General features: G+C 38.4%; 1 protein-coding gene and 1 long non-coding RNA gene across 2 annotated transcripts; both read left to right on the top strand.

Annotated features, from left to right (window-relative positions):
- The first annotated feature begins 1341 nt into the window (after window positions 1-1341).
- LOC149500887 (uncharacterized) lies at window positions 1342-2259 on the top strand. Its single transcript, XR_016324663.1, has 2 exons — window positions 1342-1510; window positions 1552-2259. It is a non-coding gene; the product is annotated as an uncharacterized LOC149500887 (long non-coding RNA).
- Window positions 2260-3702: 1443 nt separating this feature from the next.
- On the top strand, window positions 3703-17651 carry LOC114240917 (uncharacterized). The gene is made up of 13 exons (XM_089735485.1): window positions 3703-3793; window positions 4417-4520; window positions 5192-5263; window positions 5908-6060; window positions 7540-7738; window positions 8788-8955; window positions 10309-10463; window positions 10745-10876; window positions 11477-11548; window positions 11675-11821; window positions 14705-14830; window positions 15944-16035; window positions 17465-17651. The coding sequence occupies exons 1-13, from the start codon at window positions 3703-3705 to the stop codon at window positions 17649-17651; spliced, it is 1698 nt and encodes a 565-aa protein (XP_089591611.1).
- The last annotated feature ends 821 nt before the right edge of the window (window positions 17652-18472 follow it).

Raw genomic sequence — 18472 nt, 5'->3', positions numbered from 1 at the left:
AAAATATTGCAATTTAAAAAAAAATGTTTTGTATTTTAATTTAAGAGTAAAATAACCTTTCTCGAGTTAATGTATTTTCCTAATTAAAAAGAGTGTTCTCGTTGTGTATTTTGAAGCTCCCAAGACTATTTCGTACTCATTTAGCCGTTTTAGCTAATGAAACTAGAAAGACCTTGGGACCGCCAGCTATCCCTACATCACAAAAAATAGATTTCAGTCTATTATAGTTTTCTTTGATGTGTTGTATTGACAGAAATATTTTTGTACGCATTTAAAAACACCAGACAGTACATACATTTGTGTGTGATGGTGTTATGCCGGCCACTCACATGTGCGCAAATATTCGTACATTGTACGAATGTTTGCAATTTGCGAACCCGTTTGCGCTTCCTCCTTCACTTGTTTACGAATGTCTCACGAATTTCTCCTCCTTTTTAATTCGTCAATAAAACATTGAAGAGAAAAAGAGTTTTGAATTCTTTCCCAGACATCATTAATAGCCATGCTGTTTTTATGGGATTTCTTTTGATGAAGATACGTTACACAGTAGACGTCACGATCTATGAAAATAGCGAAACGTCCGTTGCCTTTGCAATCCTGGGCGCAACTGGCCACTAGACATGTGTAAGTAATGCGAGTGATATTACTCCGGTAATATTACTCTACGATGTAATGCAACATCACACATTACGCGAAGGAAACAAACATCACACTATCACCCAACATGTTTCTTTCTTTGTCGTGTAATGTTGCATATTACACGAACGGAACCGAGCGAGCGAGACAGACCGATCGACCAAAATAAATGAGCAAGCGACACGGAATTATTCCTAGTGATTTTGAACCGTATGCCCTGGCCGCTATAGTCGGATTTTTTATTAGACGAAGTAAACTGACGTTTACTGTGTTGTCAGTTTTTGATGAAATAAAAATAGTGTTGTGACAAAGTGAACGATTGAAAAAACTCCTGAATTAATGAAATTGCCTCGATTGTCTAGTGAATAGTTAGTGTGCCGAACTGCCGATATCGGGCACGGGGTTCGAATTTTAGCCGTGCTTTGTACATACCAACGAGTTTTCGACGAAACATTATGTTCCTATGGTATCTACCTGTACTGAATACCGAGTGTTTTAAACATTAAGAAAAACATTGCGAGGAAGCTTGTAAGACTGTCCTATTTCCAATGCATCATATAGTTGAAACTATAGATGTATAAAATATAACAATTATAGGTACATAGGTAATGAAAATAAAAAAAACTGAATGTAGTTACATACTACTAGTAACATATTATTATATTGGATCACTTTAATACAATTTTATTGTAAAATATAAATAATATTCTTTTATAGTTTGAAATTAATGAGTAACTCTTCACACTCATTGTTCATTTATGTGATTGAACGAGAACTGAACGCATCACTATTACTTTAAATATAGCAACATTATTTCACAAAGTGACATTAGCTACTGTCAGCTGGCTTCGTCTAATTAAAAATCCGACTATAGGTACATTTTTATACCTATGGTACGTCTGAATTTTAATATAGGTATTTGTGTTTATATTTTTCATGCGGCCAGCCAGTAGTTCCCCGCAAGTAGTTACTTAATTTTTAATTCGCAGCTTTTGTAAAATCGCTAGTCGCTCGTAATTGTTTAGTAATATTTCATATTAATTTTTGTGTTTGAATTACTTAAGCACTTGTTTGAAAATAGTTTTATTATTTGTTTTAATGCGTGTTTAATAAGTGAAAGAAAGAACGGCGTCTAAATGAAAGTACAGTCCTCTTTGGATGCACTTTGAGGAGACCGCACCGAAACAATGCATCTACTGCTCTCGTATATTAACATTATTGTCGAGCTCAATTTGCAGTCTAAGTCGCCATATGAAATCCGTTCATCCCGCAATAAATTATATTAAGTAAAAAATAAAATTATTATATTATTAAGTAAGTCAATCTCTGTCAAGTAATTTAACAGTGTATTACAATACAAAGTTCATACTTTGTATTGTAATACACTACTGTAATGACACATCCGAAACATTACCTAAGTGATGTGTATGAACACATCACTTAAGTAATGATTCGGGTGTATAGATACAATGTATTCGTCGTCACAGTATCTATTGAACGCACCGAGTAATGTTAAGAGTGATGTGTAATGTTTTCGAGTAATATCACCTGTCTGTAAAAGTGATGTCATATCACATTACATTGTGAAGTGATGTTTTGCGCAAGTCTACTGGCCACACGAATGTGTGGGAGACTACGCGAAGGATCGCAGTTCGCGCGCTTTGATGTCTGTTAAAAAACCGACACGGCTTGGAAAACCACGAATGCAGCGAAAACTTTGCTTAATAATTTGCAAATGTCGTCCTACACTTGCGGGTTTGCGTATTCGTGCGAATGTGAGTGACCGGTGTTAAAGCATGTTGAGATGCACTCAACGCGGAGCGGTGTAGTACTGGGGTGGACGTAATTGAGGTATTGGTTGTTGCGTATTCGATGTTGTACTCGTCTTTTTTTTGACCTACTTAAGGCTACGTGTAGAACGAGCTTATGGTGGTCATCCTGGTTAATTTGCAAACATTAGCCTTAACAAGGACAGTGCTTGGCTGAATCTAACCCGGATCGGAATCGCAACCCACTGAGAAATTCCGGCGAGAAACTCAGTACGCTGTGTCTGTGAGTTAATTTACTCGCCGAGCCCTTCGTCGCTTGAACGGGTTCAACGAATAAGTTGACCGATGCTTGTAATGCCTAAAAGAATCGAGAGTGGTTATGAAGGATCGCTGCGCTTGTTTAAATGGGACGGTCGTTTGAACGGTGCCGCCACAAGAAGTATTGCCCATGGGCCCTGAATATTAAGTATACGCTTAGATAGTATATTATAATAAGTACACCAGGTTGATTGTTGCCTCCTGTTTATCACCAAAACTTCACAGCGAAATAATTGACGGTTAATAGTCATCTAAGTGCGACATCTATTGACAGTTTTGTAATTTTTGTGTTTTTTTCCTTTAAAGTGCTTGAAACTGTAGCCGGTGTCGACTAATAGATGGCACTGTTCTGTTGGAGCGAATTACAATTTGTGAGGTACTTACTTAGTGAGGTTAGCTAGTTTCTTAAAATAAATATTGGGCAAAGAAGACCCCACCACAATTTTGATACTTACGTTTACCATTTTACGACTTTAACGATTTAAATCCGAACTATGCCATTTTCTGTAACATTTTATCATTATTGACTTTGTAATTCCTTAAATACCTAAAAAAATAAATATTTGTCGGTCGTTTCCAGTAAATCGGTAAAAAAGACGATTAAAATTTTCTATACCTAATATCCCAACAATAGTTTTTGAAGTTTGATACTGGTGGTAAGACCTCCTGTGAGTCCACGCACGGGTAGGTACCACCACCTTGCCTATTTCTGCCGTGAAGCAGTAATGCGTTTCGGCTTGAAGGGCGGGGCAGCCGTTGTACGAGACCTTAGAACTTATATCTCAAGGTGGGTTGCGCATTTACCTTCTAGATGTCTATGGGCTCCAGTAACCACTTAACACCAGGTAGGTTGTGAGCTCGTCCACCCACCTAAGTAATAAAAAAAATAAAAATAAAAAGTTTTTGAAGTAAAAACAGGTGTAGCTAAAATAGTTCAAAGCATGACCAAGCAGTTTAAATTCTTCAATTGATACTGAAAATGGCGAAACGGAAGATCGACTTGTTTATCGAAATAAAAAACGAAAAGGAATTTAAAAACATATTAAGGACGAATGCTGAAGCCCTTATCTGTTAGTCACAAAAATATAGGATGAAAAGCTATTCGTTGATTTGATTAAGTAGTTGTCGTAGTTGCGAAGGGAGTTTTTCTCAGGTCTCGTTTGAAGAAGTACATGTTATACACAGAATTCTCGCAAAGTCTAGGAAAGCTAGTTCATTTCGTAGTTTGATATGACCTGACAAAATTGTTCGTGGAAAACGCATTGTGGACCAGCGTTGTATTAGATGATCATCAAGGTAACATAAGTGTTGTCCGGTGGCGATTGCTGTGGCGACATGATGAATATGTTGGTATTTATTTAAATAAGTATTCCAGCAGAATATTGGAAGCTAAATGCTAAATACTTTTTCAACATTATTTTAGAATTTTACCAAGAATTTTTATGGACGTGTAGCTCACGGCTTAGTCGGTGTCAAAAGGCACTTTCACTTATGTGACTTTTTCAGCACATACCTACTGTCTCTATTTTAGTGGAAAAACTCCCTATTTTAGTGAAATGAAGACCCTAAAGATCGGATTCAAGAGCGTTTTACAACTGGTATAGACAAGGCATTGGTAGCAAACGATTTATGCTCAGAACTTGCTGCCACTGAATATGCAAATTCGTAAATTATATTGATTTCTTTATATTAGGTGCCGAAGTGTATTGCCAATTCGTAGGCGCTTGTACTGCACTCGATAGACTTTTCACGATCATCAAGTACGATTGGAGCAATGGGAAAATTATTCTGCTGAAGGTAAATTTTTATAGGTATTTAAAATTTATAACGTATTATTTTCTTATTAAACTGAACTCAATAGATTTTTTTGTTTCGCTCACTTCATTTTCTATGATTTACGTTTTACAATATCGTGCCTATTTCATACCGCGAAGCTAGTAATGGGTTGTTGATACACGAAATATGGCAATATTAAGGATAAGGTAAAGGCTACTTCTTGCTTTAGACTTCGGAAACTTCTTTTCTATGAAATTATAAATACTACATTTTTTTTTTAAAGCTTAGATGGGTGGACGAGCTCACAGCTCACCTGTTGTTAAGTGGTTACTGGAGCCCATAGACATCTACAACGTGAATGCGCCACCCACCTTGAGATATAAGTTCTAAGGTCTCAGTATAGTTCGACGGCTGCGCCACCCTTCAAACCGAAACGCATTATTGCTTTACGGCAGAAATAGGCAGCAGGGTGGTGGTACCTACCCGTGCGGACTCACAAGAGGTCCTACCACCAGTAAAGCGCGGTAACGCTCCGTGTTATTATTGCTAACAATTTTTGTGATCTTTACGAAGTTTTATTTCAAGCGTAACAAAAAAAAATTTAAGCATGTCTACGTTTATATTTTTAAAAAATTATATTATTTATATATTATATATATATTATTTGAAAATTATAGGTTTTTGATTTGTAGGTGCCGTCGGATGAAGTGGATTCATTACGGAGATTCCGCGATCAAAGCGAACCAGTGTACTTGTTTATTTTTGTAAGTTCTTTTTTCATTAACGAAAAGAACAAAACGTTGGACAACTATTGTCCGATCCCCCCTTTTCTGACTTAAAATTTGAATAACTTTTTTTTCATTTAATCGTCACTACGAGACATTTGTTTCTTCTGTTTTAATTTAAATGGAATTGTATCTATACTGTATTTTGACAGTACCGATTTTTGTCATGTTGTGTACATATTTGCAATCTATATATTAATACGGGAAGCAAAAACTTTGTGTCCCTTTTTACGAAAATTGCGCAGACGGAGGAGGATGAAATTTTCCACACTTATAGAGAATATAGAGAAGTGCACAATTAAATTTTTTTTCTAAATAATGCGTAAAATATACTTTATATCAATAAAGAAAACATTACACGCATGCATACTATTTATTGTCAAGTGATTGTCAAACTTTTGTTCTTGACGTCTGTTGTCAAATTGAGAATAAATTAAATATTGTCTGTCTTTGTTAATATTTTTTATAGTATAGTCTTGGCGAAATTTGTGATTATAGAAGTATAAAATGGAATCATAATAGTGTACAAACTTACAATTCCAATTAATTATAGTCGAATTTCGACTACTGCGAGACCTCTAGTCCTTCTAAAACGTCTAATCGATATATTAATGTTTGTTTAGAAACAAAAAGTTACAAACATATTTCGTGGGGTGGACAGCATCAAATTCGCAGAAGTAGCCAAACGTGAAGTGAATATTTACGAAAAGGAAATAGAAGGATACGAGAGCGAAAGACCAACGTATGACCTGAGTGAGCCCACGCCCGACGAAATTGTTAGTCACGATACAATGAATTTAAAACAAATACCAAAATTTTGCTACAATTCTAAAACTTCTAACATCTAAATCAGCCTTTCCCAAAGTGGGCGATAACGCCCCCTTGTGGGCACTACAGGCCTAAAGGGGGGCGATAAGAGACCCAGAAAAAAAGGGGGCGTTGTGTAGATGTTTGGGAGGCGATTTGTAATTTCATCTAAGGGAACTTAAACACCGACTGAGCTTCTGAAAAAATGGGGGCGCTAAAAAAAAGTTATTCTCAAAGTGGGCAGTAGACAAAATACGTTTGGGAGCCCTTGATCTAAATTCTAATTTCACGAACGACTTTCATGATGAAGGAATAAAACATCGTGCAGTAAAACTGAAACTCTCAAAGCTATATTTTGTGTGCCTTTTTAAATTTTTTTTTTTGTGTCCCTATTTGTAGGTTGTTTTTATACCTTTTTTCCCTATCTAAGCTGAAAGGCTATATTATTATTATTATGTATATTGAACACTGCTTCGCCTGAGAAGACGGCAATACACACTCCGGCGAGGTGGGCAACAATCGGCCGGAGCGTTATGGACTATTGGGTGAGAAACCGGTGAACTATACGGGCATTGTCCAGCAAGACTGCCTTTTGAATTTGGGCCACCACCGACTTTTTCTTGAGACCAAGCCTCTCGAGATGTTTTGAGAGGCTTTTAGGGACTAAACCATTCACCGATACAACTACCGGGATTATTTCTGTAGATACCACCCTCCACATGTCGGTCACATTAATAAATTAATTATTAATGTCACATTATTAAACAATCAAAGACCATGTCTCAAGATGGGTGGCATCATTGATGTACATATGTGGGTTCCACTAGCCACTTAACAATAGACGAGCCGTGAAGCCGTTCAACTATTCAGGCAATAAAAGAAGCTCTTATATTTGAGAGATTTGTTCTATAAGAAAAAGTAAAAAAATGCTTAAACCAGATAATTTATCATAAATACTTTGTTAATTACAATTTGTTGAATGATAAAGATAAGAACACACAGCCAGTGTTATAAACGCCTCGTTCGACTTTTTGTCGGGAACGCTAGTAGTGAAATTATGTGCATTATAGGTAGGTACGTAATGTTTTTAATCTCGCATTACAACGTGTAAGCTGACTTATAATCAGTCTTATGGGAACTTATAAATCGATTAGTAAGCATCAAAGAGCACAAGAGGGAGATCTGAAAAAAAAAAGATTTTTTCCCCCACTTATTCACTGATAGCTGGTATTTAACGATAGGCAGAGGCTTGGCTCTGCCCCTTGTCCATGGGCGACGGTAATCACTCACCACCAGGTGGTCCGTGTGCTAGTCTGCCGGCTCGGGCAATAAAAAAAAAGTGTGAGTCGACGTAATCAGTATATTTATGAAATATTGCTCTTTCTGTGTTTCCCGCAACAGTAAAACAATTGAAAGATTGATTTATTTAGACAGTTCTGCGTAAACAGGTATGGTTTAACAAATTATCTATGGAAAAAGAGCTTGAGGTCACCGCCCAGCATGATCGTCGAGTGGCTCGACAAGCTGCCCGGAAGCGACACCGAGCAGAACTGATGTTGAAACATCTAGAGAGAATAAACTTTGTCTTGTTCTGGCCACACTGCAAGCACGCCCATCCAGAGTTGTACGAGCAATGGGATCTAAACGGTGTGTGTTAACGAAGCCGTGTGGTTAGTGCGAGTTTCTTAACGTTTTCGATAGCGTAAAAGTTAGCCCAATTTTGTATGCAGTTGAAACAGCGCCCTCTAGCGGCAAACGATGCCATTCCATACAAATATGAGCTAACTTTTACGCTATCGAGAACGTTAAAAAACTCGCACTAAGCAAATAATAAAAAAAAGCAAATTAACTACACACTTTTTGCTTTTATTCCCCTACTTATTCGCTGGTCTATGAGGCTATTCCGGCTACGCCCTGACGGGTAGTTGAGCCCACGGACTCAACCTGAGAGATTTTGCTGACACTAGTCTTAGGAAGAGTAGTGTTTCGCCGAATCTACTACCAGATTGGAATCGCGACCTACTGTGAAGATCCGACGAGAAACTCAGTAGGCTAAAACTTTTTGCTTCACACGTGATAGAAAAACATCCGTATCGTCACCTATATTCAAACATTTGGTTGAGGTCTCAACTTTTTCCTGTAGGGTTCAAGACTGGTATTGTACATTATCTAGTATTTTAGTGGTGGTAGTGTGTCTTATGATCCCGCCTGAGTAGATACCACAATCCTGCCTATTTCTGCAGTAATGCCTTTCGGTTTGAAGGGTGGGGCAGCCATTGTTTTGTAAAAACTGAGACTTACGGCTCATGTCTAAAGGTTCCTGACAACATTTAACATCTATGCATTAAAAAGTCTTTGCTGATACCATACAGTCAAATGACGTTGATTTAACGGCGAAGAGGTAGCTATTCAGATTTGAATAAAAATACTTTAATACGTTTTTGTGGCAATTTTTCCGTTGCCAACAAATGCCACCGCGTTTTTAATTTGAGGCCTTATACTGGATAAAATACAGTGGCAATAGGAAATTCGTAGTGGTAAGCAGTCGCTGGTATCAACGGCAACTTTATGCGCATTGCTTAAGAAAGAGACCCCATAATTCGAACAGACATATTATGTCATAGCTTTTAAGGAACAATAAAGCCCCAGTCCATAAGAACTTAATATTGGAAATAACTAAATAAACTATTGCCTAGGCATAATAATGATTGGCCGAGAAGAACTTAATCTGACGAAGGAAAAAGCGGAAGATATACTCTATGAAGGAGACGCGCCGATCAATGAGGCGTCAATGCAGATGCTTGTATCAGGCACAGCCCTGGCTATTTGCTTTCGATTATTGGACACCGATAAGCATTTTGTTTGTGAGTTTTATAGATGTTTGTATATTTACACCAGCTTTGGGTATTGTGAGGAATTCTTTTGAACCCCATCTTCTTTTCCCCCATCCACCTGCCATCGTAGATCAATGAGGCGTCAATGCAGATGCTTGTATCAGGCACAGCTCTCGCTATTTGCTTATGCAATAAGCATTTTGTTTGTGAGTGTTATGTATACTTACATCAGCTGTGGCTACTGTAAGGAATTTTCTTGAACCCCATCTCCTTTTCTCCCATCCACGCACCATCACACCTCCCGCCATCGGAGCAGAGTTCATCAACACTACTTGGAATTGATGCCTTCATCTACATTGCGTTTCCAGAGTTTTTTTGACACTTATCATCCGACTCTGGAATGTCTCCACGGTGTTTTTTTATTTTTTATTTCTTAGATGGATGGACGAGTTCACAGCCCGCCTAGTTGTTAAGTTGTTACTGGAGTCCATAGGCATCTACAACGTAAATGCGCCACCCACCATGAGATATAAGTTCTAAGGTCTCACTATAGTTACAAGGGCTGCCCCGTACTTCAAACCGAAACACATTACTGCTTCACGGCAGAAATAGGCAGGGCGGTGGTACCTGCCCGTGCGGACTCACAAGAGGTCTTACCACCAATAATCAATAGAGGCTTGTGGAGGGTACTCAGTATAGGCAGCGACTTGGCTGTGCCCTTGGCATAGCTTGCGTCCTTGAGCGACGGTAACCACTCACCATTAGGCACGTCGTATAATACACGGCAATCAAAAAACAATACCATATCTTTAATTTTATAATTTATAACTATAGGTACCTGTAATTTACACTTTTTTATTAGCTTAACTTGTACTATCTAAGGAATGAAAATTTTCAACTTAACATAAAACAATCTGAAGACGCCCGATTAACTTATAAATTTGTATACGCTTCAGATGACAGTGCAATCAATAATTTAATTACTTCAACTTGATTTTTTGACAAGGATCAGTAGGATCATATGTCTATGATAGTTTTTAAAGTTCTTCTTCGGCTTGTATTAAATATCATATTTTATTTAATTATTATTTTCTAATAGAGATCATCGCCTAAAAAATGACTATTACTTAAATTTTGGAGTAAGCAGTTTTTTTTCCTACCTAATCGAGTATTTGTGTGTTTTTGTGATTTTCAATCCGTGAACAGGACACTTACTACGATCTTAATCGATCCTTAAAAAAACAATAAGCCCAATAAGGAACCGTTAACCTACTTGTTATTAAAACTGTTCTTCTAATTAAAACTTCAAAAATCAATAGGCATTAGAGTTGGGATGGGACACTTAACATCATACCTTACCTAAATATGTTAAAACGTTTTCAGCTTTGGTTCGTAAAATTTTATATGAAGATATCCAACAGTATGACGATGATTCTTCAATTAAATCATTCGGAACTGCTTTTGATCATTACAAGAGTTACAGCCAGACTAAAGAGCAAATTCTTCTGAAGCGGCACGAGGAGAAGGTCACAAGAAAGGTATACCTAATACTCTAGTTACTCTACTAGATATAGCTGCTACCTCTACATAAAATACGAGCGAAAAGTAATAAGTATAGCGAAGCGAGCCAAGTATACTTTAATATTAATCTAATGTGTGTCTCTCAGTGGATTTATCACACGCATTACAATATACACCTATTTTTTATTATAAAATGTCCAAATATCTCACGAACATCTCTCGTGTGAGATTTAAATTAATGTTTTGAAGTTAAAATTGTTTTATATTGTTTTCCAATTTTGTTTCGTTGTACACTTAGGCGGAGGAAAAAGAGAAAAAATCTAGGAGACTATCAGAAATGAAGCGCCTTGCACTGCAAGCTCTTCAAGAAGCAATCGAAGCGAAGAGGGCGAAGAAAGAGCATAGAAAATTAGAATTGCTGAAAGCTGGCGCAAGTGACTCAATAATGTTAAAGATTCTTATGTCCTTTTAAGGTAGACGACGAGTATACAGCCTAATGACATTGATAACCATTGCACATGGACCTCAGAAATGCGAGAGTACAGTCAGAGCTTATCGCTCAAAAAAAGAAGTCGTTTTAAGAATTAAACCAACCTAACCAATGGTAGGTTGTAACATTGTCAAGGAGGCCACAAACACTAGTGTCCCGGGCCCCATTAAGCAGGCCGAATGCAGGTGACATTGGAAGAAGCTGGTACAAAAACTAGACCAAGGTGGTCACGACCATCAGTAATGAGGAAGCGACGAAGACAAAGAACCAATGGTAGCTTGCGGCTTGGCTCGGTAGGCAGCAGCTTGGCTCTACCCCTGACATTGCTGACGTCCATCAGCGACGGTAACCACTTACCGTCAGGTGGACCGTATGCTCGTCTGCCTAGAAAGGCAATAAAAAAACTCAGAAGTTTTCAGTTCAGTACTGTATGTGTTAGCTTCTATGAAATCTCGTAAAAAAACAAGCTTTATGGTATTATTAGCACCATGAGTAAGAGACGAACCAAACTCGTCTTCTAGGGTTTTTATTTTCCTTCAGGATCTGACTGCCTTGCAAAATCTAAAAGAACAACCCAGCGATGATGAACTAAGTTTCGCGCAACCACAGCAGGTATTTAATACTACGCTAATTGCTGTTCTTAAGACTTCGAGAAACTTCTCAACTGTTTGATTTTATCAGTTACTAAAAGAAATTAATATTCTAATTGTTCATACGAATTATATCTTAAATCAACAGCCACAAGAATCGTCCAGTGATACAGACAGTTCTAGTGAGAGTAATGAAGAAGAGTATTTTCCTCCACCGGGCTTGGTTATCCCAGGGTTTTATGCTCCGCCTAACGATATCGCTAAGGCTAATGGACTGGCCGTACTTTTCCCTAAGGTTAGATAGATAACGAAAAAAATAGTTCTGGTGCTAGCAATTTATAATAATATTAAGCCTTAGTTCCTCAATTTTACGTGTAGAATAAAATTTTATATGGTAATTAGATTTTCATGAAACACATTTTATTGCGTTATTAATAGGAACCCGGTCACCGTCCTCGCCCAACCCGTCGCTTGCAACGAAGGGCTCGACGAGTAAATTAACCCACAGGCACAGCCCACTGAGTTTCTCGCCGGATATTCTCAGTGGGTCGCGTTTCCGATCCGTTGGTAGATTCTGCGAAGCACTGCTCTTACTAGGGCCAATGTTAGCAACACTCCGCTTTGAGCCCCGTGAGCTCACGTACACCTCAAGGAGAAGCTGAAATAGCCTCTTAAGGCTATCAGCATAGGGAGGAGAAAAAAAATTAGGAACATAAACAAAAACATTTTTTTTTTATTGCTTATATAATAGGTTGGGGAAAAAATCTTTTCGCATTATGGTATGTATGAACTTGTAATAAAATCTCTTTTTTTATACTATTTGCATCTGGCTGGTTTTGGTATCGTTAAAAGTTTAAATTTTAAAGAAGATAATTCCAAATTCAAATTAGGAAAATGTGTGATTTTAATTTATTTTGCGTACTGTCAAGATGAGTGAATATAATGAAGGAATTCGATACATTTTAAACTTTTACTACAAAAAAGGTAAAAAGACAACACAAGCCGCGAAAAAAATTTGATATGTTTATCGACCTAGTGCAGTATCTGTGAGAGTAGCACGAATTTTGTTTAAGCGTTTTTAATCCGGAAATTTTGATGTCAAAGATCATGTCTCTCTGATCGCCTTATTACGGATAAAATGGATGCCATTTTTGAAAAAGTGGAGCAAGATCGGCATATCAGTAGTTACGATGTAGCTGAAGAGCTGGGAGTTGACCACAAAACAGTTTTGGCGCATTTGAAAAAAACTCGATATTTGGGTACCTCACGAGCTCACTGAAAGAAACCTAATGAACCGTGTATTCATTTGTGATTCTTTATTACGACGTAATGAAACCGAACCATTTTTGAAGAAGCTGATAACTGGTGATGAAAAGTGGATTACGAAAAAGGTCATGGTCAAAGGCCGCCAGGCTTCACAGACTGTGGCGAAACCCGGGTTAACTTGCAACAAGGTGATGCTGTGTGTGTGGTGGGATTGGAAGGGCATTATTAATTATGAGCTGGTACCACCAGGCAGGACCGTCGATTCTGAACTCTACTGCGAACAACTGATGAAATTAAAGCAAGAAGTTGAGAGAAAGCGGCCGGAATTAATCAACAGAAGGGGTTTTTCATAATGATAACGCTAGACCTCACACATCTTTAGCTATTCAGCAAAAATTAAGAGAGCTTGGCTGGGGGGTGTTAATGCATCCGCCGTATAGTCCTGATCTTGCACCTTCAGATTTCCACCTGTTTCGGTCTTTTCAGAATTCTTTAGGCAGTGTCAGGTTAACATTACGAGAGGACTGCCAAAACCAATTGTCGCGGTATTTTGATCAGAAGCCCCAAAATTTCTATAGCGATGGGATCATGTCCCTACCTACAAGATGGCAAAAAGTTATCGAACAAAATGGCACCTACATACTTTAGTTAAATGTAAATAAAATATATTAAAAAGTGTCGTGAATTTTCTTAAAAAATGAGAAGAAACTTTTTCCCCGACCTATTAATTCACAACGCGATACCGTTACCCACTTTGAGGCAAGGGGTCATTCATAGTCTCATAGCATACAGTTTTTTTTGCACACGCATCATATAATGATGGAATATCCCGGTCAGAACAAGAAAGACGGTATACTTCTCTTGGCTATGCCCTTGGCATTGCTGGAATTAACGTGTAAAGTATTTTTCGGTACACGTACAAAAAAAAACATTTTTATTTATTTATAGCTGCTATCGAAAAAGCGATGTGCATAACATTGTTCTTTTTATTTATTTATTGCTTAGATGGGTGGACGATCTCACAGCCCACCTGGTGTTAAGTGGTTACTGGAGCCCATGGACATCTACAACGTAAATGCGCCACCCACCTTGAGATATAAGTTCTAAGGTCTCAGTATAGTTGTTCTAGAGTAGATCGACTTTTTTTTGTTCATGGCCAACCTGGTGGTAAGTTGTCACCCTAGCCCATAGACATCAACAACGTAAATTTCATCACCCACCTTAAACCTTGAGTTTTAAGCCTCCGTTTTTAGTACTTAAGATGTACAGTACATATTTATGAGAGATTTACACCTCAACCCTGAATGTACATATTTGAAAAAGATCGATAAAACGACCGTGAATCGAACCCGGACTTCTTCCTGCGTGCTTAGTGCGAGTTTTTTAACGTGTTCGATAGCGTAAAAGTTAACTCACATTTGTATGCAGTTGGGACAGCGCCCCTAGCGGCAAACGTAAGCAAACGTTCCAACTCCATACTTGAGTTAACTTTTACTCAATACTGCTGTACTCAGTAGCTATACTAGCCATATATTATACTAGCTACAGAGCTATAATAGCCATATACTATACTAGCTACAAAGCTATACTAGTCCTATACTATACTAGCTACAGAGTTATAGATACTAGGCATGTATTATGCTAGCTACAGATATACTAGGCATATACTATACTAGCTGCATAGCTATACTAGGCATATACTATACTAGCTGCATAGCTATACTAGGCATATACTATACTAGCTGCATAGCTATACTAGGCATATACTATACTAGCTACAGAGCTATACTAGGTATATACTATACTAGCTACATAGCTATACTAGGCATATACTATACTAGTTACAGAGCTATACGAGGCATATACTATACTAGCTACATAGCTGTATCAGTTATAGTCCATAATAATACAGATAGTTGCGGAATATGTTACACCGGAGCCGGAGTTCCTTCCGCCGCATGTACTCGTGATGCTGGAGGCTTGGAAACGTCACAAAGCCCTCAAGGTGCTGTCTAAATATGAGAACGCGGTTATCCACGTGAGTTGTACATTACATAACAAGCTTTTTTTTGTTTACGTACGAAATACGTTATACCGTCGGGTATATATTATACAGGGTGTCCCAGAAAGAATGGATAATCCTGAAACAATTCATAGTATCTTGAGTTTCTCGCCGGATATTCTCAGTGAGTGGTGTTTCAATCCGGTGGTAGATTCTGCGAAGTACTGCTCTTGCTAGGGCTAGTGTTAGCAACATCTTCTGGTTAGAGCCCCGTGAGCTCATCTACCCTTCTGAGAATCTAGCATAACCCCACGAACTTACTAGAATAGGTAGGTAAAAAGACGAGTAATAAAACACCGACCTATTTTTACGTTCGATCGACCATGTAACCTTTAATACGGATATAAGAAAATGCTAAGGGTAGAGTCGTTGAATTGGTGGTTGACTCTGTGAGGGAGTAGTCGGCTGAGGCCGTCAGCGCAAAAATGGCCTAAGCTTACCATAGTTATTTTGTAGCAATGAGGTTTAAGTTTTCATGAATTTGAATTTGAGTAGGCAAAAAAACAATACGCGCAAAATATTACATTGTGCACCAAGGGGATGAGATGTCGTACTTTTTTCTCCTACCAGGCCGAAAGTTCGTGAAGTACGGAGCCGGGGTCCAGGGGCGAAGCCCTGGCAGGGGGTAGGGGGGGGGTGCTCCCCTTATTCATAAAAAAACAATTTAATTATTTTTTAATTTTTAAATAAAATACTACTAATTGAATAAGAGCTGTCTGATGAACTCATCTTTGTTTAATACTTCACTATTAAATTTTATTGCTTTTTGTTTAATTCACTTTTACACTAAACACAATATTGCAAATTACTCGAGCACAACAATGGCGGAGAATTTTAGGTGCGTGAGAGCAGACGTAGACACTAACGCGCATGCGCACTTGTACCCAGGGAGGAAAAGGTACACTTTCTTCCCTGTACAGCGGGAGAAAAAGTTAGACTTTCTTCCCTGTACCTGTACTCTCTTTCACTTTGACTCACGTGGACTTTGTACCGAACCAATATTGACGTATTTGGTTTAATAATTTCAAAAATCACATACATATTAATAATTCAAATCGCTTCTGATCTAAGCTATTCGCAATTGTACAGGTCGGCATATTTGAAGCCACCACGCCATACGACGGAGTTCATATTGCATACAGCGTAATGGAATTCGACGCCGATAATACTTCTCAGAAGACGTTAGTAAACAATATCCGCTACACACTAACAAACTATGTTGACGTGTCTTAAAGCCCGCTCCATATTACTCGCAAAGCTTAAATGAAGACGTAAATGTAGAAAGTCGTTTTGTTTAATTGGCTTTGTTTCCAACAGCTCTAGACCTATTACTCTCTATCTATTACGGGTGGTACTCTTGTGAGTCCGCACGGGTAGGTACCACCATCCCGCCTATTTCTGTCGTGAAGCAGTAATGCGTTTCGGTTTGAAGGGTGGGGCGGCCGTTGTAACTATACTTGAGACCTTACAGCTTATATCTCAAGGTGGGTGGCGCATTTACGTCGTGGATGTCTATGGGCTCCAGTAACCACTTAACACTAGGTGGGCTGCGAGCACGTCAACCCATATAAGCAATAAAAAAAACTTAGGTCCGATCTGAATCGTTGTAGAGTTTAACAAGTGTTTAATGACATAGTTTGTACTTTGATCGACATAATAATAATGTCACTCAATACTTTGACAAAAGATTCGGACGAGAGCGCGGTGTTAACAAAAGATTCTCATTGAACGAGCGATTTTACTGGTAGCACGTCCTGTGAGTCCACACCATCCCACCTATTTCTGCCATGAAGCATAATGCGTTTCGGTTTGAAGGGTGGGGCAGCCGTTGTACTGTTAAAACCTTAGAACTTATGTCTCAAGGTGGGTGGCGGCATTTACGTTATTGATGTTGCGCTCTGATGACCACATAACAACAGGTGGGCCGTGAGCTCGTCCACCTAGAAAATGTATACCACTTACATTATCGTATAAAATACTAGCGACTCGCCCTCGTTTCGCTTTGGAAACTGTAATTTATTATTGATTTCTCCACTATTTAATAGGTGTTATTATACACATAAACCTTGCTCTTCAAACACTGTATCTATTAAAAAAAAACCGCGTCAAAATCCGTTGCGTAGTTTTAAAGATTTAAGCATACATAGGGATATAGGGACAGAGAAAGCGACTTTGTTTTATACTATATAGTGATATATTTTTAAGCTATTGCATAGCTTTTATCGCGGGTCATGAGCGCGGTGACCGAATCATGAAATTCTGTAACGAAAAAAACCTTACACCCCTCACTCCGCCTACCATGTAGCTCGCGTTAAACACATTCACACGTTGCGCTTGTATAGTGTTTGTGAATAAGCGCGTGGCGTGACGTCACACTGCATGCGCATCATGAAAAGTCTGCCCATCTCTTCCTTGCGCGGTCTAGCTTATGAGTGTGAAGGGGACAGTTAAGGTTTTGCTTTTATTAATGTTTAATATAGCGTGGTCTTGTTTTATTATTGTTTTAATATTAAATTATCATTGTCTAATTATAATTGCATAAGTTGATAAAAAATGCTATGCAATAGCTTTATCGCGGCAGTTCCCGAGTGCCACACGTTTTTGTTTCAGGGAAAATGTAAAGATAGCGATTATGTTGTCTATCGAGAATGATGTTCCTCTGCTGGAGCTAATGGACTTGAATCCAGTACACGTGAGTCGCGATCCGATGGCAGGCGAGGAAGAATGCTCAGCCATGTTCCCTGTTGATTACGCTGACACGAAAATCGATTTGAAAGATTTTCAATGGAATAACTAATTTCTAATTATGGCTCATTTTGATATTCCTCTCAAACATCCAAAAAACAGGATCACCCGCTAGGCTATATTGTGGAAGTTTTCTGAAAATTTTATCTAAATTAGTGCAGCCGTTTGCAATGTAGTTTATAGGGAACACACACACACTATACTTAAGACCTTAGAACTTGTATCTCAAGGTGGGTGGCGCATTTACGTTGTAAATGTCTATGCGCTCCAGTAACCACTTAACACTAGGTGGGCTGTGAGCTCGTCCACCCATCTAAGCACTAAAAAATAACAGATATCGATTTTTATAAATATAAGGGCACTGGATAAATATGTTGTTAGCAACAAAATAAACAATAACTAAATTTTTAATATGAACGTGTTACAGGTTTTTTTTAATAAAATTTCACTACGGATGTGCAAAGGGTTTTATTTTTATCAAAGTTTCAATACCGCAGTTTATTTTTTTGTCAATACAAATGTGAGATAGAGTTCATTGTACTCTTACTAGTAGTTTTAAAGGATCGCGCAGTCTTTGGGCATAACAGCGTGAGTGACGTCACACCTAGGATTTTCCTGAGGTTTGAAGAGATTCTTCAGCGGCAATCAGTGACATGTTTGCGCCCTTAATATATTGTGGTGGTAAGTACATAAGCGACGGCTACTCACCAGCAATGAGGTTTACCCCCGTAACCGTACTCGTCGAACTCGACAAAGAGTTCGCCGTGCAACCTAACCCATGAATCAGCTCGCTGAGTTTCTCGCCGGATCTTCTCAGCGGGTCGCGATTCCGATCCGGTAGTAGATTCATTTGCGAAGCAGCTACTCTTGAGC

This window comes from Bombyx mandarina, chromosome 19 (genome assembly GCF_030267445.1).
Source record: "Bombyx mandarina strain Sakado chromosome 19, ASM3026744v2".
Lineage (NCBI taxonomy): Eukaryota > Metazoa > Arthropoda > Insecta > Lepidoptera > Bombycidae > Bombyx > Bombyx mandarina.
This window is presented reverse-complemented; position numbering and strand designations above follow the sequence as displayed.

What these genes read in the sequence shown, in the direction of transcription:
- LOC114240917 (XM_089735485.1), top strand. Translation starts at nt 3,703, where the DNA reads ATGGCGAAACGGAAGATCGACTTGTTTATCGAAATAAAAAACGAAAAG. An exon ending in GGAAAATTATTCTGCTGAAG is followed by an intron (nt 4,521 to 5,191) that starts GTAAATTTTTAT and finishes TTTGATTTGTAG; the next exon opens with GTGCCGTCGGATGAAGTGGA. An exon ending in GATAATACTTCTCAGAAGAC is followed by an intron (nt 16,036 to 17,464) that starts GTTAGTAAACAA and finishes TTTTTGTTTCAG; the next exon opens with GGAAAATGTAAAGATAGCGA.